The 23,742-nt window shown below is 36.3% G+C and overlaps 1 protein-coding gene across 1 annotated transcript in view; it reads left to right on the top strand.

Annotated features, from left to right (window-relative positions):
• Positions 1 to 19,513, top strand: part of IL17RD (interleukin 17 receptor D) — a 22,857-nt gene extending 3,344 nt beyond the window's left edge. Inside the window, exons 2-13 of the mRNA XM_009864746.1 lie at positions 2,912 to 2,969; positions 6,298 to 6,423; positions 8,492 to 8,610; positions 9,036 to 9,156; positions 10,137 to 10,181; positions 10,278 to 10,429; positions 11,049 to 11,114; positions 11,660 to 11,714; positions 12,628 to 12,738; positions 14,360 to 14,544; positions 15,990 to 16,929; positions 19,143 to 19,513. Of these exons, the coding sequence (XP_009863048.1) occupies positions 2,912 to 2,969; positions 6,298 to 6,423; positions 8,492 to 8,610; positions 9,036 to 9,156; positions 10,137 to 10,181; positions 10,278 to 10,429; positions 11,049 to 11,114; positions 11,660 to 11,714; positions 12,628 to 12,738; positions 14,360 to 14,544; positions 15,990 to 16,929; positions 19,143 to 19,258 (2,094 nt within the window). The 3' untranslated portion in view covers positions 19,259 to 19,513. The remainder of the gene's footprint in view (positions 1 to 2,911; positions 2,970 to 6,297; positions 6,424 to 8,491; positions 8,611 to 9,035; positions 9,157 to 10,136; positions 10,182 to 10,277; positions 10,430 to 11,048; positions 11,115 to 11,659; positions 11,715 to 12,627; positions 12,739 to 14,359; positions 14,545 to 15,989; positions 16,930 to 19,142) is intronic.
• The last annotated feature ends 4,229 nt before the right edge of the window (positions 19,514 to 23,742 follow it).

The raw sequence follows: 23,742 nt of genomic DNA, 5'->3' as shown, positions 1-23,742 counted from the left end.
CAGCAGAGTTCAGATTATGTTATATTTATTTTTTGCAGCTACTTTATTAATGATTGTGGTATATTGATTTATACTTCTACTGTTATGTATTTTGTGATGTCACTACAATTCCAGAAAAAATGCAATTGAAAGTGCAGTAAAAAACATTGCTATGTTATATTTTTTAAAAATGTAGGATATAAAGAATTAAAATACTTGTGCTGATTTTCTGTGGGCTGTGACATTAATATCTGAAAAGTTCAGTTCTAGAACACAAAGGAATATGGGTAACAATTCGATAGTTAAAAATCAACAGTTTCTTTTTATTTTTTAACATTTTTTGTCACACATGTAATGTCTTTGTTTTGCTGTGGTAGTAAGTTAATTGAGATGTTATATAACTTAGGAGAAGCAGAAACTGAGTCAGAATAGAACAGTTATTACTGGACAAGTTAAGATTAAAAAAAATTGATGCCTTCTTGTTTCAGGAAACCTTTTTTTGTATAACAACTTGTTTAATGGCAAACTAAATCAAAGTTAAACAAATCAAAAACCATGTATGAAGAAAGCAAGATTACATATTTAACTTCCAACAGTACTGTCAAGATCTGCTTTGCTTTCATTCTTTATTTTACAGGTTGGGGTTTTTAAAGGCAACTCATACCTTGTTTTTCTTTCTGAACACTTGTGTCTGTGACAGGCAGTGAATGTTTGCACATGATTGTGACAATATCTAATTACTGTTGGAATCCTTTTATACTATTAACTTCTTCTGTCCTTTACCTCATAGCTGTAAATCTAGATACAATTCTATGTAAATGGGTACTATTTTTATTTTTTAAAAAAAAGGTAAATATTGTTATTTGCCTTTCAGGGAATGCTATTACTCTGCAAGAATCAGTGTTAGAGTTTTCAACTTTGTGTCTAGTAAGGCTGAGGATGATGTGGTGATTTGTGGTTCCAGTTTCAGTGCCTTCTGCCTCTGAAGTCCAAAATTGTTCTGTATAGGTACAGAACCACGGGATGGTTTCAGTTGGAAGGAACCTTAAAGATCCCCTAGGAACCTTAAAGATCCCGTGGGCAGGGACACCTCTCACCAGACCAGATTGCTCAGAGCCCCGTCCAACCTGGCCTTGGACACTTCTAGGGGAGGGGACTTCCACCACTTCCCAGAACAACCTGTGCCAGTGTCTTGCCACCCTCACAGAAAGTCATTTCCTCCTAATAGCTAACCTAAATCTCTTTCAATTTGAAACTATTACTCCTTGTCCTCTCAGATAAAGAGCCCCTCCTTGTCTTTCCTGTAGCCCCCTTTACTGGAATGCCACTGGAGGGTCTCCCTGGAGCCTTCTCTTCTCCAGCCTCAACAGTCCCACCTCTCGCAGCCTGTCCTCCAGGGCAGAAGAGACACTAGGCTCATCAGCTTGTGTGGGTGTTTGGATTCCTCCCTGGGAGAGCAATGTAGCAGTTCTCTGGTTGGTCCTCAGTTTCGCTGACACTCAGCAGGGATTGCAGTGTCTATTTCAATAGTATATGATAGTAGAAAAGGGTGTCTGATGTAGTCTAATGGATTTGTACAATATGCATTTCTACTGGAAAAGTTGTAGGATATAATTGTCTGAATTATTCCAGTTGGAAATCAGCTGTTTCATTTGTTCTCCTTTAACTATTTGTTGATTTTAGCCAATAATCAAGGGGAAAATTGGAACGTAAATTCTCAGTCTGAGTTTTTGTTTAATTAAGCTCTTTGCAGCAAGAATTTCTTTACAATATTTGCGATACACGGTAAAATGATTGAGGCCTGTATCTGTGGGCCTCTCAGCTAAATACATCAGAAGAGTAATAAGCCACATAAGACTCAAAAGTATGTGGAAATACAAATTTCACAAGAATTATATCAGGCACAGAAACATAAATTACATATAAGTATATCTGTATAAAATAATTTAATGAAGAATAGATGTGGGCACATATCTAAATGCCGGATATTGATATTTTCTCTGTAGTAAGAGTTTCTGCCATCTACAATTCAGGCACGCTGATGAACTGGTCCATAGGTTTTGTGTCCTAGCTTATCGTACCTCAGCTTATGTTAAACTTCGAGTTCTGACTAGTTCTTACAAGCATTGAATATTAGACTTATGAAAGAAAAGGGTGATTTGATTATGGATGAGTTCCAGGTGTGCTGAAACTTTGGTGTGTTAGTTTGCCCGACTGACAGGTAGGTAATAGAGTCCTTCCGGCAGCTGTTGTGAGGCAGCCAGTGACTGAGGAGTGTCTGGGAGGTGATGAGTGCTCTTTAATCACTTCTCTTACTGTATTGCTCCAACCTTTAATTTCTTTCCTGAAAATGACCTTCACCAAGAAAATAGAGCTAAAGTGCTATGACCGTAGCGCTTAGCAGCGATATTTCTTCTCCTCTCTGCTTGAATTTCTAGTGCTCTTTGTCATGACTGGAATTGAGATCAGCTTTTTCAGACTGACATTCTCTCTCTCCTCTCCCATCGTGTTTGCTCTGGAGAACCCAATTTGATTTGTCATTAAACCTTGATTAAAGGTGTGAGTTTTTCACAGGCAAGATTAACCTAGGAGGCAAAAATTGAGAACATCACGTAACTTTTATGAGTCAAATGTACTGGGCAAGTCACACTACTTAAGTCACAGTTTCATGTCTTCTTGCAAACATTATATTCAGACTTTCATTTCTCTTTGTTTTCACTGTATTTCATTTGGAAAATTGATGACAGGTGAGTACACATAGGTATATACAATCTGTTCTGTCATTGCCCACATTCAGATTGATGGATGGTGTGCCCAAACAGAAGGTAAAAAATAATGAATTGTATCATCTTCCATCAAACTATTTGCAAAATAAAAATCTACGTAAGTTCAAATACTTTATTCAAATTGTTTTCTTGAAATTTCTTTACAGGGACTCTCATCAGTTGCCAAGAGCAATGGACTACTCAATATCACCTTTAAATATGACAGTAAGTTGAAAATTTGCACTATATTCACAAAAGTGAATGACTCCGTCACAGTTATCAATATATATAGCAATGTGTGTCTTAAAAATGGCTTTAAGAATAGCAAAAACTCTTTAGTATTGATGTAATTTTAAATGTAGATATTTTGGGGGGTCTGGTGCATCTTCTCTTTCCTATGTTTCACTGGTAGTAAAACGTTCTCGTAAATTTTGGTAGTTTCACTTTCAGATTGTGCTACATAATCTGACCAGTATTTGGCTGGAAAATTATAGAGGATTATTTTATTGTGTGTGTGGATGTAGTCATTGAAAGGTTCACTACACACAGCCATAGGAAAAGGATTATTTCAAGCTTTATACCTCTTTTCTCTGATGTGTAATTTTTGGGGAAAGTGGTCTGTCTCAAGGTAGAAAATGTGTCGTTTGCATTTGTGTACAGGGAATGTAAAAATGTATCCTTGTAGGGATCAGTATTGAAGATGAATAGCATCTCTTCATCTAGTTGAAGCAGTTGAACTTTTAATTACCTACAGTGTTAAGGGACTGGGTTTGTGCAAAAAGAGATGATAGTTTTAGTACTGTAGCTGATGTAATTTTTTTGAGATGGTTTTAGTACTGTAGCAGATGTGGTCATTTTTTGGAGCTAAACTAGGAAGAAAGTAATCTCTAGCATAATAAAAGTAATAAGCAGGTTACAGTCATAATACTTCAGACCTCTTCAGATGTCTGCTAAATGGCTGTGTCTTACTGTTTTCATGTTTTAAAGTTTTTTATCATCTATATTTTCTAGTCAGCAAAGTATGATTATTGACTACATTGGGTATTTATCCTAATTTGGGCATTTAGTGGTCATCATCAATATAAATTCAATGTACAGTCGAGAGAAGGTTCTAATTTACAGCAATAATATTTGTACTAATGCTAGTACGAGTCACAGGTTGGATTTTTGCCCACCCAAAGAAATTACCTTAGATGCTGAATGTGGTTGAAGTTTCATTGAGATCATATATGAGGAAACCTAACAATAATGCTTTTGTTTCATTCTGATCATCCTTTTGTTCCTCTATTTTTATGTGAATTTCTGAATTAGCAGTCCTTCACTGTGAATCTTTTTCAGTCTAATTTGGTGTTAGAGCAACGTGATTGTACAGGGCGTAAGTGGTTGCTACAAAGCAGTTAAGATTTTTTTAATCTACAAAAAGAAGAACAGGAAATAATATCAGTCAGAACAGAGAGCCCCATGTTTAGTTAACACAATGGAGTCTGCTTAATTCCCAGTATCTGTCATGGTTTTTCCATTAATTTTGGCACCAGTAACTGTGTTTAACCAACGAAAAGTGTTAATTCAGAATTCTGCTGGCACTGCTTGCTTCCTGGACAAAGGAGTTACTTGAGTTCTGCAATACCAGGAAAAGAGTTCCTTGATATCAAGGTTAAAGAGTTCATATAATATGGAAATACATACTTACCGTGAATAGCCAGCACAAAAGAGAACTTGGCTTGCTAGCAGTGATTTAAAGGCATTTATTTTGTCAAACAGCAACTCTGGCCTACTGTGTTTTATGTTGTTAAACTAGCTGCTTAGATTATTTATTCAGGTGAAAACCAAATGCTTGTACGTTGTAGCATTTCAGTTTTATTCAAGTAAAAGAAGTGGTTTCCTGAAAACTGCATTTTTTCCCTGCTGTTTTATTACTAAACCTGTTGTTCTTTAAAAATGTAAATAAGTGACTCACGGTCAAACTTCAGACATTTGTACTATATTCCATTTTGGCAAATTGTCGTTCGGCCGTAAAACTTTAGTAACTGGGATCCAAAATCTTGGGCTTGCTATTAATCACATCCAGACCTAGAGAAAAACTGTTACTTCAAACTTTCCATTGAAGGAGATACTGTGTTCTCCTAAGAGGAAGTTTGTGCTATCATTGAGTTCACTTGTAGCAACAGAGTTCTACAAACAGCATAGTAAGTACCCACTGCCCAGCTTTTGTAGAAGACAATGTTGTGCAAACTGTTCTATTCTTATTTGCGTGGCAGTTACATAAAAGATTCCTTACGATTGTAGTTCATAGTAAAAAGCCATTTTCTGCAACTGCTTTTCAATGAATAATTTTATTTTCATTACTTTACAGATCATACCTCTGAATTAGATTTCTGTTTCCTGAATTGGCTTATCGTAACATTTGATTTTTTTCATGTTTCGTTTCTAAAACCTCTATATAGACAAATATGTAGCATGTAGATTATCTCAGCTTTTTAGAATTAATCATCAGTCCATAACATACAGTCTACTGGACAACTTTTTCTGGATTGTGTTGGCTTCAGCTAGTTCAAAAGCAGGGTGGTTGTGCATACACATCTTCGTGTACACTGTGCTCCAGAACTGTTGAACTCTCTGACCACTACTTCTCTACCTGCTGCAAAATATAAGCTTAAATGTTGTAAGGCTTTAGAAGTACTAAAATCTGGGGTTATTTGTTTTCTTATTTTGAATGCATAAAGACACAGCCAAGTTCAACAACAAAATCAAGAATGTTTTTTTATTTTCTTAATGAAAGCTGAGGTTTTCTATAATCACATGTTTGTGGAGCTATAACTTCAGAAAATACCCTTTATTTTTTGAGGCTAACACGACAAAACCGTTTCTGACTGGATTCAGTGGCACGAAAACGGTCTGCTGGGATTTGGCCACTGGATGGATGGCAGAGATGAGACAGATTTAGGCAGTGAGTTCTTTGTGCACAGGCTCAGGCAGCATCATGGTTAAAAAGCCCTTCTTGAGCACCAGTCTAAAGCTTCATATTGTTCATTGTTCTTTTACTTGCCTGATCATTGACCAACATTCTCTAGCTCTAAACACATGCACAAAATTAATGTCAGTCCTCATATTCTTTCAGATAATTAGTGAGGAAATGTTGCTCTCTTTTGGGAGTCCCAGTATGTGCCATTGTTACTCTCACTGTGGTACAAACTGCACTGCTATTACAAACTTCTAATTTCCTTTAGCATCCTGTGAACTAGGATTTTGCAACTGGTGAAAGTGGTTGTGCTTTTCAGTGTCCTGAGACGAAAACTTCATCTAGATTTCTTGTACAGTGCTTATTTTCATAGACTACATAGTGCACCTGCACCTTTACTTTGCTCAGTCTTGAAGTAGTGTTAGGAAATTAACTTAATTGTTTGCATGGAGAGATGCAGGTTGTGTTTGAAACTGATTGCTTGAATAGATCTTCAAGATTCGGTGCTGTTGGCAGATGACGATTTACTGGCTCTAGTAAAAGCACGTCAGCCAGAGTGTTTTTCTTAAAGCATTTATTTCTCCATATTTTTAGACTGCACGCCTTATCTGAATTCAGTGGGAAAACACGTGATTGGAGACGTGCAGAATATCACCATCAGTCAGTATGCCTGTTACGAACAGGTTGCGGTGACAATGCTTTGGACGGCAAATGCCATCGGTAAGTAGTAGAGGGAGATGAACTACATCATGTCCTTGGTAATAACTTCTTGCCGATTAGTATTAAGTAAAATAAATTATGCTTGAAATCGTCAAGCAGACTGCTTAAGATGAAAGAATTTCTTAACAGCTTTGCAAAGCTGCTATTTTTACTAGCTTGCTTGGAGTACCCTTAAAACTAGGATGCTCCCTGCAGCCATACACTTGCCCGAAGCGTGTAGTGTACCTTGAGATACTAACTAATATTGTGAAACCATTATGATTAGCAAGATATTTGAAAACTAAGCATCTGGAATGTGAAGACAAATTTCTACAATTTTTTCAGCTATGTTTGAAGCCATGCAACACTCAGTAATGTAGAAAATTTCATTAAAGTTAATGATAAATCTTCAGAAGCCTTTTTTTGTGAAGTCTCTTTTGAGATTTCTTACTCAATAGTGAAAGACAAAAAGCCACATACTGCTGGGAAACCACTTGTTCTTCCTGCCACGGTAAAGCTGATTGAAATAATACAGGGAAATGTTGGAATTAAAAAATGCATTCTGACATAAGATTACAGAGACAGCACCACACATGAAATTCAGTCATTGAATCATCCTTTAGTAAGAGCTGGAAGTTCCCATTTATGTGGTAGGATTGCATCCTAAATGGTGAGATGTGTTTAATAATGCAAATGTGTATTTATTAAACATGATATAAATTTTTTAGCCTAGACCTGTATTTATTAAAATGAATGCTTTAGATATGAAAAATGGTCATTTTTGTTGGCCTCACAGTATTAAATCATGCTTTCTTTTTTAATTTTTTAAAATAAAAAATAATGACTTATTTATGGGTCTTAAAAGAGTATATGAAAATGACATATAATTCTGCAGAACTGTGCAGTTGCAAGCATTTGGTAATCTTCAGCTGCACACTGGATGAATCAAATCTCTGTGGGGAACAAAGCTTGGTGTTCTTTCTTGTAACAATCAGAGGTTAATCCTTCGGAGAGCATGAGGACAGAACTGCTGTTGAAACATGTCTGGTAATGTGGAGACTGGACACTTTCTCTTTCATGGTCTTCATTTAAGCATAAGTAGTGCTTTTGTTTCATGGAATATTAAGAACATGTTGGGCAACTCATGGTCTTCGTCTGCAACAAAATTATAAACCATTAAAAAAACCCCCAAACCCATAAGAGCTAACATAAACTGACAATCCATTTTGTTTTACGTAGCATTTAACTTACAAAGACTGTGGCTGCGTCTGTGTTAAATATATATTCTGCCAGGTGTCATGCTCTTGAAGAGATGTAGTTACCTGGAGCGGTGGTAGTCAGTCTTGAAGATCTCTGCAGTGACTTTGGTACCTAGGCCTGGAAACTCTCACAGGGTAACACTGGCATTATCCTGTGACATTGGCATCACCACGTCTCAGTTTAGTCATGTAGTGAAGTAATTCTGTGATAATTGCGAAGAATTGTGAAGACACTGCTGAGAGCTAGTTGTGTTAAATTGAAGAAAAGGGGTGTAGTTCTGGTGTCAGTTATAAATAACTGGAAGTATTCATACACTGGAATAAATTCCATTCCATTTAAGTCAAGCTTTCTGTTGCCACATGCTATGTAAGAACTAAAGAAGTTGTAACAGCCAATATCACTTTAATCTGGTAGTCTCAGAAATGATAGGAAGATCTTAGGAGTATTTCTACAGTTTGCTAGCAAAAATGTTATATTTCATTGCTAATAATGGAAATGTGGAGTTACTGTGAAGTACTCTTGAGGCCGATGAAGGTAATGATAACTCACATTGCAGTGATAATTTGGAAGCCCTAGCTGAGTTGTGGGGCCCTCTGCTCCAAGCATTACACAACTGTGTAGTAATTGCAGCCTTTGGCAAAGATTGAATTCTAAATAGGCAAGATAGAAAATGTGGGAAGGACTGACATGGAACAATAGACAGTAAAACACAAACATATTTCATGAGTTATATTTTTAAAGACAGACTAAATATATTCAAATTACATGAAGTACCACATAATTCATTTTGAAATATTACTTTTCTGTTTAAATGCCCTGCTATTTGCAGGAATTGAATACCTGAAAGGATTTCGAGTAATACTTGAGGAGTTAAAATCAGAGGGAAGACAATGCCAGCAGATGGTTTTAAAAGATCCAAAGCAGCTCAGCCCCAGTTTTAAACGAACAGTAAGTGCTTTGTTGCAATAAAAAGTTTCATTGTTGCTTGATTGTGTGTATATAAATCTCAATATATCTCTAAATATATGCACAGTATACCAGGTACTGGAGTGCATGTTGCTTCATGAGAGTGTCATTCTCTAAACCGATGGTAGTTGTTGCTTTAGAGACAGATCTAGTCCCTTTCTGCAGAAGCTTTCCTGAAGCTGGAAACTGTCATTTGGGTGACTCTGGAGTGCAGGTGCACTTCTGCCATAGTCCACATCCAGCTCTGTATTGAGATTCCTCCTGTCAATGTGTAATGGAATGATAGATAAAGCATTCTTAATACATTAATTTCTGCTTATGTTTGCTAAACTAAGGGCTTATTTTTAAAGATACTTTCAGGTATAATTGTTCATGTTAAGATCTGTTGCAATCTTGTCTTTTTGTAGGGAGTGGAATCCCAGCCCTTTGTAAATCTGAAGTTCGAAACAGATTATTTTGTAAAGATTGTTCCTTTTCCTTCCATTAAAAATGAAAGTAATTATCACCCATTTTTCTTCCGAACTAGACGTAAGTATTGCATGCAGTATAGTATTGTGTATCATCTCTTCACCAATGGGTGCCCCCATCCTTTTAGTTTTCCCAACAAAGGAATGTAGTAGATGACGATGTTAGATGAGTCTATGTTAAGATAGTTACGGACAATCTTTGAAGGAAGATTGAGGTGTTAAATGGAAAGAATTTGGATGCCACAGATAAATCTGTGGCGTATGATGGTATGGGTTAGGTAACAACCAGAAGAAAAGTCCCAGATAGGCCTGAGATTTATCTCAGGTTTGCCTACAGCAGGGTCTCTCCTGTGGTTCTCAGAACTTTTGACTCACAAAGATGGTTTGCTTCTTCTTTCTGAACACGGTGAAGAAGCTCAGGTTGTTTCGTTTTTGAGATCACAGTTTCAAACCCAGATATCTAGACAGATATAGGTGAGTACATATAAAATCAGATAGCAACAAATGAAGTTCAATTTCTCAAAATTATTTAGCAGTTCTCATTGCGATTAGAAACAACAAACTTGAATAAGCTTCTCAGTGTTTAAACAGTATGACAGGAAACTGCAAATACCCTTTGGGGTGAAATGTTCATATTTATCCTACTTAGGATGTTGGGGTTTTTTTCCCCTATAAAACTTTCTTAATATATTTTCAAGTCTATTGGTGCAGACTGCAGTAATACTTGTCTTTTTAAGAGTACTCAGCATACTGATTTACTCTGAGTAAGTGTATTTAAGGCTAATTTCCTCCCCTGCTATGCCTTTTATCTCAATAAGGAGTGCTATTTTCAAATTGCCAGACCTGTGTTTCTCATTTAAAGATGAGAAGAATGCGAAATCATAGCAGTACATTTATTTACTTCACGCATATTAGATACTAGAAAAGAAATGGAGGTACTGTCTTCAAAATTATGGACTCCTTTTGCTCTCGTTCTTTCTCAGTTTAAATAGCTTTGCATTGTAAGACTGTATCATTAATAATTTTTGTGTGTATTTGTAGCTTGTGAATTGTTGCTACAGCCAGAAAACCTTGTCTGCAAACCTTGTGAGTAAAATATAATGCTTTCTGTATATTCATCTTACACAAAGTCACTGTACTTTAAGAGTCACTTCTCTTCAATTCATGAATGTTTTCCGACAGACTGGAAGCCGAGGAATCTGAATGTTACCCAGCAGGGTTTTAACATGCAAGTGTCCTTTGATCACGCACCTCACAGCTTTGGGTTTAGATACTACTTTCTTCACTACAAACTTAAGCACGAAGGGCCATTTAAGCAAAAGACCTGCAAACAGGTACGTCACTGAGTTTTGCAACTCTTAGAAGCACAAAATTTATTAATAATAAATGTTCTAAGGTTTTATGGAAACTTTAAAACCTTAGTATATAATTTATCCATTTTAAACTTTTTAAACTATTGGGTGCTATTGACGTAAATAATAATTGCATTGTTGCTATAAGTAACTAGTACTTGAAACTGCAATTTTGTTTGTTACACATACTATTTCCTACTTTTTTCTTCACCTTTATACCAAATTTGTCCACTTTATAGAATACCCACCTGAGATGGTATCAGCTGTGTGCTGTGTCTTACTATGAGAGCTGCAGTTTGCTGTACATTTTCCTTAACTAGTATTCAATGCAGCCAACTTTTTATCTTAGGTATCTGAAAGCTGGGGCATAATGTACAGTTTATGTATTAGACCAAGCTTTTAAGAGTTGTTTTGATAATTTGTTTTACTTCTTCAGGCAGAGAATTGTTGTCCTTTCTTGTTTGTATGGAGAGGTTTAAGGTGGTTTAAGGTGACCTAATGCCGGAAGGCACTAGGTATTTCTAAATCAATGCAAATATATTTTTTTATTAAGTTTTAAAACTATGTGAATGACTTGCAAAATATTCTTTCTTTGATGTAGGAGCAAAACACAGATACCACAAGTTGTATTCTTCAGAATGTATCTCCAGGAGATTATATAATTGAGGTAATATTTATAAAGAGTCATTTGTACAACAGCTAAATTAGTATACTGATGGAGAAATTAACTGAATTTAGAAGTATTTCAAGTCACATTCTGCTAGAATTGGACTTCAGACTTCCCTACTGAAGTACCTTGTGCAAGTAAAGGTTTAGGGAGATTGTTCTTGACCGTTCCATAGCTTTGCTTCCCTGAGTGCAAAGCAGTTTCACCTGTACTTTCAAGTTAAGTTGTTGGCTGCATAATTTTTGGACTTGCATTTTTTTATTAAAATTTAATTAAAATTTGGTCAATTTTTACTATACTTAAAGCAGTGTGTTTATCTTGATGATGACAGCATGTGAACTGTGAAAATTAATTTACAATAAATTATGTACCAACAAAGACAGATGATTTCACTAGTTACTAGTTTGAGGTGCTCTTTAATTTTAACTTTTAACAGTTAGTTTCTTCACATTTGGTCATGAGAGCTATTGCAGTTGTTTACATATTGCAGAAAATAAATGAAATTAATTTTCCAGAAAATAAAATTCAACTTTTACTTTTCGAAGCTGGTTGATGACACTAATACAACAAGGAAAACAATGCACTACGCGCTAAAACCAGGTATGAATTTTTTTTTTAGATGATATACAGTATTTTATTAATTTAGATTGAATTTTAATTACATTGGAAATAAATGCTGATTTGACCTGTGTCTGTTTGCTGTAATCAGGACTACTGAGGCAATTGCCCTGTGATTTTTTTTTTTTTTTTGATCTAAGAAAAAAGAGTAGACATGCACACTTGTGCGTACACATCTGCATCTCTGTGCCTTGATATTTAGTACAGTTTAAATCAATATATAATTGGAAATCTTTGTAGGAAAGTCACTTTAGTTGTATCCATGGCTGAGAAGACTCATAGCCTGTATCTTAATTGCACCCATCTGATGCCTGCAGTAGTGTGGAAATAATGCCGTGAAACTGCGAGAGCAACCTAAGCACGTTACGTGCCTGCGTACTTCAGCCCTGAAATCAAATTAAAGAGCCTGGAGAACCTGTCAGGTGACTGCTTAGCTTGTCTGTGTGTCACCAGTTACTGGGAAGCTAAAGGGGGATTTCGGAGTGTGACTGGAGACACCCAACAGCCACAAGGAAGCAGTGGGCAAAATGGACTGAGTCCTACCGCGTGGTGCTACAGGTGATCTCTGCAGGAAGACAGCTCTTTCCAAGCGGCGAGTTCAGCACCCTGGCACAGAAATCTGTGGGGTGCAACTGACTGTGCAGTTCATGTGGAGTTCTCGTCACGGGGGGAGGTATCAGCTGGCACTTGTATTAGTCACTCTGGTGCTGTGCTGATGAGGGCAATCAGCATAAAACATAATTAAAATAGAGCACAACATCATGTTTGATTTTACTGTGTATTTGCGTTACCTGATAATATTGTACTGCAGCAGTTTTGCATTGCCAGTGTGAAGATTTGATTAGATAATTATAAGCTTATTTGCATATGGCTAATTCTGTGTTATTTTTCAAAGTGCATTCTCCATGGGCTGGACCAATAAGAGCTATTGCCATTACAGTCCCTTTAGTTGTCATTTCGGCGTTTGCAACGCTTTTCACAGTGATGTGCCGCAAGAAACAGCAAGGTAAGAGGGTTTATTCAGTACAGAATTCCATGGAAGGGTGCACTTTTGCAACCAAAGAAGTCTTAGCTGCTTGGTTTATTTCAGTAATACTTTTATCTGAAGAGCGTTCTTCTCTTTACTGCTTCTCTGTCCTTCTTCCACACAGTTTTTTTGTGTGTTGGAAGTTGTATCACAAATCAACACTTCACTGTAGAAAGGAGAGAACAAAACTGCTGCTGGGAAATCTTTTTGGTTTCAAGTTGCTTTTATTTGTCAAAGTACTGCATGACCGTGTACAATACAAATAGATCTATGAATGCAGAATACAAAAAGATCTGTAAATTCATATATTTTAAGCATTCCCTTATTTCACTCAGAAATACCTAATTCACATTTATTTTAAACCATAAGGAAAGTAAAACCATATGATACCAGTACAGTTCTCAGCACTGCCTGGAATACTACCTGTATCTATTATTACAGATTTGCTTGCTTTTCCTGGAAGTTGCCTTTACACTTCATTTTAAGCCATCTTCCTAAATTTACTAAGAATTTCTAAGACTTACTTGCAGATGTTTCTCTAAATTAGATTCCGTCCCTCTTTGCTAACGTCGTTCTCCTCTGTATCCAGGAGCTGGCAAGCCACACTGGTTACATTGAGATGTTAAATATCGGTTGGCATTTGTTGTAGAATCTAGGGAATCATGCAATTTCATGAATATGGAAAAAGAGATTACTTCCCCAGGCCTCATGTATCTGTGTTACCCATCTGAATTTTGGCACTGAGGTGTACTGCAAGTGCTATATGCTGTCTGAGTTAAATCCTTTTACCTTCTGTTCTTCTGTAGTTATCCCTTTGCTCACAGCTAGCACAGTTCCAACAAAAAAAAACCAACAGGATTTGTCTGTGGAGAGAATTGTTCCAGAATAGTTATTCCTGATGAATTGTTCTAAATTAAATCCGTAGATGGATATTTGTGTTTTGAAATACTCATGCCTTATTCCAAATTAACTTAATCAGCTGTAGAACTAGATTGAATTAGTCTAACGTAAAACCAGACTTTTATGTTCCAGCATAAAAGCACCTATGCAAGCAAAGAAACACTGCTAGCTATTTTGATTTAAACTAATCATATCTTAATTCAAATTAATGTCCAAACGTGTGTGTATGTATGTTCCAGAGAGATACTGTATGATATTCTTGAGGGATCTGTGTTCCTCTAGTTTAATACTCTTACCTGGCTTGTGTGATATGTTTTTTAAAACAAGAGGCTTCATTATAAAGGAACCTCTTGATGATGATACATCTTTAAGTCTTAGAATATTTGAACAGAGAGGTGAAGGCTGTTGAAGCTGGATGGAGGTGAAGCAACATCATTCTGTTTATAAAATAAAACTTCCTTCAGTTTTTTGGAGTTGTATAATAATAACTGCACATTTCACCTTCCAGGTGTGTTCCACTTGTGTAGCAACTCGTAAGCTAGATAAATAGAGCGTGTGCAACTTTCTTTTTCAATCTAGAAAGGAAGGAAATATATTTAAAAAGAAGTCATTACTGTATGCATTAGTAATGAGCCTACAAACGTTTAGAGAAAAAAAAACAAACCCAAGCTTTATAGTGTGTTTCTCTCTTCCAATTTAGAAAATATATATTCACATCTAGATGAGGAGAGCTCAGAATCTTCAACATGTGCTGCAGGTCTCCATGTGGAAAGACTTCGTCCCCGGCCAAAAGTTTTCATCTGCTATTCCAATAAAGATTGCCAGAAACACATTAATGTCATCCAGTGCTTTGCTTATTTTCTTCAGGACTTCTGTGGCTGTGAGGTAAACCCAGTATTTCTTCTGTAACAGAGTTTCCTTAATTGAAACAGCACACCCAAAACTCATAATAATATGTACCTGAAAATCCTTTCCACAGAGATACCTTCCATTGTTTTCTAAATATTGACGATACAAGGTTTCTTTACTTAGGGAAAGTTTTTTTGGAAAGAAACAGATCGTAGCTCATGTTTTTGGTGGTTTTTTTGTTGGTTTTTTTGTTTGTTTTTTTAAAAAAAGTGGAAAATATGTATCGCACTGATTCCGGGACTGATTTTTCTGTTCACTGGGCCTTGTATCTGTATGGTTGGCAGCCACAAAGAGGTATTGGTGTCCCCCAATACACTGCTATTCCTAAAATACATTTTATGTCGTAATTTTAAAGTAACTGAATCTATCAAAATTCCAACTCATAGAGCAAAATCTGTGTAATTAGGATTAATTGTTGACTCTATGTATTTCTGTTGATTTTCATTTTTTTTTTTACTTTCCTTCTGTTCCATTAATGCTGTAAAATCAGCTTGTCTCGTTTTTGATTTAAAGCTATGAGAAAAGCATTCAAAGTGTTACTTTGAATGACTAGGCTTAGAATTTCAGACTCCTTTCTAAAATGAAGTCAATATGTGGCCAGTCTTTCACTTTTCCAACTGTAAAAAGGGAAGACAGTCGTTCGTCTACTTTTACTGCGTTTTAGTCCTGCAACACTGATTTTCCTTCTGACCTGGAACTGTACTTTCAACGGCACAGCAGGTCTGTCCTCTAGTGGCCACACGCAGTAACACAGTCGATGCCTCACGTGGTTGCTAGTTATATTTGATGTTTGGGGTGATATTTCAATTGATGATGATTTATGTATAAGATTAAAATAGTTGAGGTAGAGTGTTTTCTAAGTAACTTAAAGGAATCCCCTTTTTGGAGATGTGCTTTAGCCCTGCTATACCATACCTCTTTGGAACAGTGTTAAGGTGAGTTGTTACCACTACAACTATGACCATGGAACATATGGTATCAGGCATCATTAAAGATTTATGTAACAAAATATTGATAACAATTACATACAGAAATAATACATTTTGTTTAAAAGCTGTGGAGTTTAATATAAACGATAGGCAATTCATAGCAGAATGTTTTTCTGGTGGAATTGGGATATTTTCTCATAAAGGAGAATTCCAGGCGCATTGAATAGTAGTTTAAAATAATAACTTGACCATACACAAGTAGGAGATCAGACAATATTTTGAAGAGTAGGGACAAAAACACATGCAAAAGAAAAACCTGCATTGCAGAGTATCTCCTAAGCAGCTGTAAAATGACTTCTCTTCCTCCTGCAAAGAGTAGAATAGTTCAGTTGGAAGTGACCTGCAGTGATTCACTGAATAGAACTCATTTAAATTTTACTAACAAATATATCTAATAATGAGTATCAACCAAAATGTTCTTTTCTTTTCCAGGTGGCTCTAGATTTGTGGGAAGATCTAAAAATTTGTAAAGAAGGTCAGAAAGAGTGGCTTATTAGAAAAATAAATGAGTCCCAGTTTATCATCATTGTATGTTCCAAGGGAATGAAGTACTTTGTTGAGAAAAAGAACTGGAAACATCGAGGGGTAACCAAAGATGCCGGAAAAGGAGAACTCTTTCTGTTTGCTGTGTTGACTGTTGCAGAGAAGCTTCGTCAAGCAAAGCAGAATTCAAATGATCTGTGCAAGTTCATTGCAGTCTACTTTGATTACTCCTGTGAAGGAGACATCCCTGGTATTCTGGATCTAAGTACAAAATACAAACTCATGGACAATCTCCCTCAGCTGTATTCACATTTACATTCCAAAGATCTTAGTGTACAGGATTCAGAGGCATTTCCTGTTAACATTAGTAAGAGGAATTATTTCAGGAGCAAATCTGGGAGATCTCTTTATGTTGCCATTTGCAGTATGCACCAGTTCATTGACCAGGAACCAGATTGGTTTGAGAAACAATTTATTCCATTCCCTCCACCTGCTTTACATTACTCAGAGCCTGTCATGGAAAAATTTGATTCAGGATTGGTTTTAAATGACTTGGTGAATAAACAAGTGATGGATGGCGATTTTTACCTAAAACCAGATGTAAATATTATTTCAGCAGGAAATTCAGACTCTCAGTGTATGATTCAGCACTTAAACCTCGGAGAAGATACAGAAACTCAGGACAATCGGGGTGGTGGCAGCTCTGTTCTCCAGCCGTTGTTACATGCTGTTAAAGCTTCACATCTTAAAGATATGCCTCGAGATTCTGGAATCTATGATTCATCTGTTCCTTCGTCTGAATTATCTTTACCTTTAATGGAAGGACTATTGACAGACCAAACTGAAACATCTTCCATTACAGGAAGTGTTTCTTCATCATCAGGTTTAGGTAAGTTACAGCAGTTTGAAAAATTATGTTCAGTTGTTGTGAGCACATTTCTGCCATCTCAAAATACTTAAGATAATATTTGAGGAGCTCTACAGAAGGCTGCAAAGAAAGGTAAGCATTGTATAAAGATGATAGAAAAAGATAGGTTTCAGTAACCTTAGAAAAAATGAATCTTTTCCTTGACTGTAGTGGGGGGGATTCTTGACTAAGTCAGATCTCACTCAAATTCTATTAATAAGTCACTTCTCATTTGTTGACCTGTTGTAGGAGAGACAGCTTCTTTCTTGCAGGGACTCCTTGGCAGCTGGGATACTCAGCTGACAGCTGTGTGGTTTAATCAAGAGGGTGGTATGGTGAAGTATTCTTAGAGAGCAGCCATAAATCTGAAACCTGACATCCTGTTTTGCTCCAGCACATAGTAGAACCTTTAGGGCTGTAGCCTGTACTGTGGTTAACTCAAGTTGCAGAGTGACGTGAGGTTTCTCATCGGATATGGGTCTGGAGGAAAATGAACAAATGGGTTTCAGTGTAGGAATTTAAATGCTTGGAAGACATTCTCCAAAATAAGATAACCCAGCTTGGACGCCTACAGTGAGAAGGTGTGAATACTGCCTCAGGCTATATAAAAAGCTGACCTGCTTTTACTAGTTACAGTACATCGAACTGGCATCACAAGTACATCAGTGTGGAATGTTCCAGCCAGGGTATTCATAAGGTAAAATCACTGTTTGCCAATATTTGCATTTTGCTGGTGGTATATTGTGCTTCTTTCTTGAATGAGCATTGGCAGTGAGCTAATTTGTTAGAGTTTTCATAAATGGATTAATTTCTTAAATTATTATTCAGATAATTCATAACTAGTGTTTGATGCCAAAATTATCTTGGGGAGAGAGAGTGTAGGTGCTGGTTTTACAGATAAAACATCGATATCTATCGGCTAGATATAGTCTGTAGGACAAAATAACTAAACCCGAAAACTTTTCTGGTGAAAAAATCAGATTTTCTGATTCAGCTATGTAACTCACCTAGCTGTCAGCTGGATTCAAACCACAACATACGCTGTTATTAAAATTAGTAATAGATTCTTGTAATTTCCTGACATCTTCAAACATAGCCTTTTCTGACATTTGTGGGAAAAATACAGATGGTGTCTGTAAAGGTTCTGGTGTTGGATGAGAGAAAGATGCTAGTTTAAAATTTAAGGCCTCCTTAAGAATGCTTTACCAGTATTCTCCTCCTGTTTCAGTTGCAGAGCTGTCGGCTGGGTATCCCAGCTGCCGGGGAGTCACTGGAAGAAAGAGGCAGTCTTTCCAGTAATTAATTCTCAAGTCACATACCTACTTGTTAACATGTTTCAGCTATAGAGGTTAAACATTATAGCACTAGCTGATAGAGTTGGATCTTAACACTGATATTCCAACATCTTAAGAAACCACAATAACTTCTGCCATTTTCCCAGTCGCTGTCCCTACCCTAAAGCACCACCCTGAGCAACTCACTCAGACCCCCCTGCACCCAAACCAGAGTCCTGATGAGGTGCAGGGTAGAAAAGAGACAGCGTTTAGAACTGAACATCATCTGCCTATTGGAGTGCAACCCATTAAACCTTTTTACTGTTCCAGACATAAAAAATACTTATAGCCCTGTTATTTGTATGCCTAATAATGAGAGGAGATTTTTTTTAAATTTTTTTGTTTGTTTTTAGTTTTTATTCTGTTCTGGCTACCTATTCTTTACTTATTACGTGGTCACAGCAGAAGTGAATAGCTCTTTCATTTAGCATCTCAGGCTAGATCTTTCTTGGTTTTTAAAGGACAGTTTGATTTAATCTTTTGAATTGAAATCATAAGTGACATAATTTGCAATATTTTGTAACTGTAACTGCAGATCATGTGCAGACTCCTGATCCGCAAAGAGAAGATTCCCAAAGAGATCATCATATTGGGCATCGTCAGCTGAAGTTCAAACTAGTTTAACTTTGAGGAAATATCAACAACCAAACCTTAACTAGGTCCATTCACTAATGAGGCATTCGCTAAGAAGCCCTGCCTGGGGAGAAAGTTTGCATTAATTCTTTAGATAAGTTACTGAACCGGTAGTTTAGCCTCATGAATGTATGGCATTAAGTTTTCTTTGCATTGTTTCTAAAATGTTGACCAAATACAAAATCAATGTTTCAATTAATTGACTTCAGCTTTTGTTTCCTCTTATAGGGGAAGAAGAACCTCCTGTAATCACTGCTACAAATTTTTTAGTGCCTGGAATATGTAAAGCAGAACTTCATTGCCATCTCCGTAGCGGCGAGCTGCAGGCAATTGCTCCTTTGTAATACATCACAACATTGTTATGCATTGCCACTTTACCAACAGCCTCTGTTTGTGCTTTAGCTGCCACACTGTCTCAGCACTAAATCTACTTGAAGGAACAAATACTTCCTGAAGAAGATCTGTTGTTCCTAAGGGATGTTTTTGTGGCCAGTAAATTTGAATATATTGGTCTTTTACAGAAAGCCTTTCATGATCTGAAAAATGCAGCATGGAAAAATAGATGAGACTGCATTTCAAAATTATTCCTCTTATGAATTTACATGTCACAGTATCACGCTGTTTACAGATGCCACTTTTTTTTTTTCTAGAAATAATCTTGCAGCTGGACATAAAATAGCTTGGAACGTTAAGTCTTAGTAAATTTTGTAGTCCAGTGTCTAGTTTTAAGTGCTGACATATTTCATGGCAGGAGTGTTGTAGTGAATGAGAGAAGGATTTTTTTTTTCAGAAGCAAGATAAAATGCCAACAGTGAGATCAAGAAATTCTCCATCAGAAGAGATAATTTTCTTTTAGAAATGTTTGAATTCCTTTCCTCACAGTCTCCTCTTTCCCAGATGTTAGTGTGGCAATGAATACTTTGGTTTGGTTTGAGCCAACCAGTAAACAGAAGCATATGAGTTATTACTTAGTGACTAAGATAGTGTACTATTGCTAGTGATATATTAGTAGAAAATGCTAAAACTACCACTGGACATGTTTATCTAAAGACGCAGAGTATGCATGTCCTTTCTTCTGTGTGACTAGGTAGGTGTACCATCATCCAGAATATCCCTGCTGTTCCCAAAGAACAAGTAAAACCCATCTGTGTAACTGCGATTCTGGGCACTATTGTTATAAGCATGATAACAGCAAATAGTGAAGGACGCCTTATCAATGTGCCTTAGCTCATTTTGCTCGTGGAGTCAGATTCTGTCTCATTTAACCTGTCTTCACATTCCACTGACAGGAGGTTACTTTATGAATACATCAAGGGACAGCTCCAACACTTCAAATATTGTGCTAGTTTTGATAGATGCATTTTGAGCTGTAAGAAAACTCAGTTTCAAAAACAGACTAAGGCAGTTGCACAAGGAATCACTTGCCATTAGTTTTTATTTTTATTTCTTCAAAATTTGCTGTACAATCCTGCAAATCTTATCTTTTATTGATAAAAGATCTATGCAGCTGCCAAGCAACTCTGCTGGGGAGGGTCATGAGAGAAGAATTCCTTCAGTTCTTCTTAGCATAACGTGAAAACCAGCATATTATATGTCCTCAGAAGAAAGAGATTATAATTCACTGAAACATAGGAGTAGGACAAGCCCACACTTAAAATATACAAAATTGAGAAAAGTAATACGTAATCTGATTTAGCATAGTTTTTTTTACAAAGCCATAACACTTTAAAAAAATGGAAAAGTGCTTTGTATGTTGAGATGCTGGAAGGGCATTGTACTCAATTTGCAGGAATTCTGTAATTTCCCCCTAATGAGAGTAACAGCAAAAATCATTGTAAAAATATTTTTTAAACAAATATGTTAATATACATATTAGAGGTTAGCTTACTACTATTTTCAAGCATTAGTAAACTCTCAACAGAATGTTAACGGTGAACGGTTCCCTCTAATTACTACTAGACTCAATTATGTGAATATTGTTTGGGTGTTTTAAAATGTATTTTCTGGAAGGGTGGAAAAAACATTGGAAAGCTGAAGGTTTGAGATACGGCAGAGTGTTCGACATTTTGAATTATAAAGTGTAGTTGTTGCCATATTTTGTACCTGTACATAACCACATCAACTGTTGAAAATAGAATGCAGCTGATATTTGCAGAAATAATATTTTTATGATACAATAATTTAGAAGTTACGTATACAAATAAAACATTTTTGTTCAGTTTCTTTCATTTGGCTTTTCATAGTAGTTTAGGAAGACTTGGCTTAAGAGTCTGATTGTGTTATCCAAACACTTTTAATACAGTTACGCACACCACACAACTAACCAGACTCCCTGACTGGTATTCATACTCTACGTCTGGAAGTGAAACAGGTATTTTGATGGGTGTTTCGTGTAGTCAAGCAACTGTACGAAACTTTAGTTGTCTTAAACTTCTGTATTGGTCAGACTGGGTCTGATTTTTTTATTTTTTATATTTTTAAATAAAACTGCCTTAATGTGATTTTATGTAATTATTTTTCCTCTATCCTGCTTGAAAGTCTCCAAGCACATGGTTCTGCTTGTCAAGTGAAATCTATCCAAACCAACTACAAAACTCTACTAACCTGAACTGGATTAATTTTATCAAAGAAGTTGTGATAATTACCTGAGATTTACATGCTTTTTGGTTTTGTCCAAATAGATTTCAAAGCACTGTTCCAGTAAAAGAATTCTGCAGATTGTAATTTCGGGCATAAGCCTTGAAACCACTCATAAGCATTATGTTGCTCGGGTAAATGAAGGTTTTTATAATGGACTTCTGTTCTGGCACAATCAAACTGAGAATGCTACAGAAAAATCTGTAATGAGTATGTAAAACTTGTTATTATTGAAGACTTGAACTACTCAGATAGTTGCATACGCATTAGCTATGTTGAGTTTACAAGATGATGTTTAAAATGTTTATACCTGTTGTCATCTTTGGGTTTCTATCCAGCAATTCCCAGTTCTGTCACCAGGTAAATCAGAGACATTCTGAAGGGTCACTAAGCACGTGAATAGTTGCATTAGTAATTTAGAGGGGAATTTGATAAGGTGCTTCTCTGTATCTGCAGTTCTTTGAGATGTGTTATCCACACATCTGCACATGCTCATATCAAACCATATCTTTCCACTCAAAGTGGATAATACATCTTGAAAAAATGTAAGGAGGTCAGCTCTCCTTTATCTTGCATGACTTGATACTGAAATCCCCCACAAACAAAAACAAACCCCAAACCCACACAACAAACTTTTTGAGTTATAGTGAAAAATAAATAATGCACATGTGTATTCAAACTATAACTGGTCAGACCCAAATTATTTCTAAAAGTCAGAAGTTAAAGGCTGTGCTGTAGATCACCTGAAGGAATTTTCCCCTCTATCTGCCATAAATTATTTTACTTGCTGCTATCTGTTTAGATTCATAAAAAAAGAGAACAATAGTCAATTTATATCTTTTATAATCGGACACAAGTATCTGTTCTCTTAGAACTGATTCAGTAAAGTCTGATTTACCCATGATACTCATTTTTATGGGCAGCTGCACTGCTGACAATGATTTCATAGTTATAGCAGTCCAGGGAAAAAGTAGAGATAGGTCATACTGTCCTGTTCACAAAAAGCAGAGGAAAAGGAAATGTTACTTCCTCAGTGTCAGATGTCATCTAGATGACCAGAAATTGAAGTGCCTGCCCATAACTACCTCAACGATAAAAGCTCAGTTCTTAGTGATTTCGGTGGTTTTTTCTAATGCAGATATTTTGGGAAGGTTGGAAGACACCAATGTGAAATATGAAAGAGGTTGGGGGGGGAAGTGTAGCTATATATGGTTAGCTCTATTAATTTATAATAAACTATTAATGGACATAATAGTTACAATAGTAAGCATCAGTGCAAGAAGAAATTTACATCTGGAGGATTTTCTTCATCAATTAATAAAAAGACTAATTTTTAATGGTAGGGACCGGTAAGGCTGATTTACCATAGAAATGAAACTATCTACTTCTTTTTCCAGTCTCTGTTGGTAGGTTCACAGGCCTTGACAATAGATGGAAGATTGAATTAGTGTGAATGAGTGTGTGGAATGCTCTCCTGTTGGGCTGCAGCTTTAGCTGGAATTCTAACTATTTATTTGCTACCGATGTGCAAAAAGATCTGCTTGGAGAGAGGCAGTCTTGTATAAGAGTCAGGTAAATTTATTTCATAATAATCTATACAACTGGTATTTTTTCCTCTACAGGGGAAGAGTGCACCCGTGGTTTCACGTAATTGTAAATGCTATAACATAGGTATGCTCACTCTGTAAATTCTGTATTAGCCCTTCGACTGTAAATCAACATCAAATTGTTCGCATAACTTGCTCTGAATTTCTGTATAGACATCCACATTATGAGATTTTACTCAACCAAAAATATTTGGCTATTGATGATCATAATTTTCTAGGAAATACACCATTCTTACTAACAGATATGGAACTGGAGATTGTATAAAGGACCTGGGTGACTGATACAGTGTCTTTCCCGTATTAGGGTAAAGCAGCCTGTGGAAGCTACGCTTTGAATGGAATAGCAACTATTGCCAACAACTGCAGACCAAGTATCCTTTAGTACCTTTGACAGAACACTAAAAATATAGATGAAAACTGAAATAGAAGTCACCTCTTCCATGGCTCTATTTTGAACCCAGTTACAGAGGATTAAGCTTATCAAAAGGCTGGGTGCCTAGCATAGCAAATGGGAAAATTAAACAGGGCATGGACTTGTTTTATCTATTTTTTATACACTTACCACACTAAACTGTATTTCAAAG

This window comes from Apaloderma vittatum, unplaced genomic scaffold, assembly GCF_000703405.1.
Source record: "Apaloderma vittatum isolate BGI_N311 unplaced genomic scaffold, ASM70340v1 scaffold39382, whole genome shotgun sequence".
Lineage (NCBI taxonomy): Eukaryota > Metazoa > Chordata > Aves > Trogoniformes > Trogonidae > Apaloderma > Apaloderma vittatum.
The sequence above is the reverse complement of the archived record's forward strand: the minus strand, read 5'-3'. Positions and strand labels throughout refer to the sequence as shown.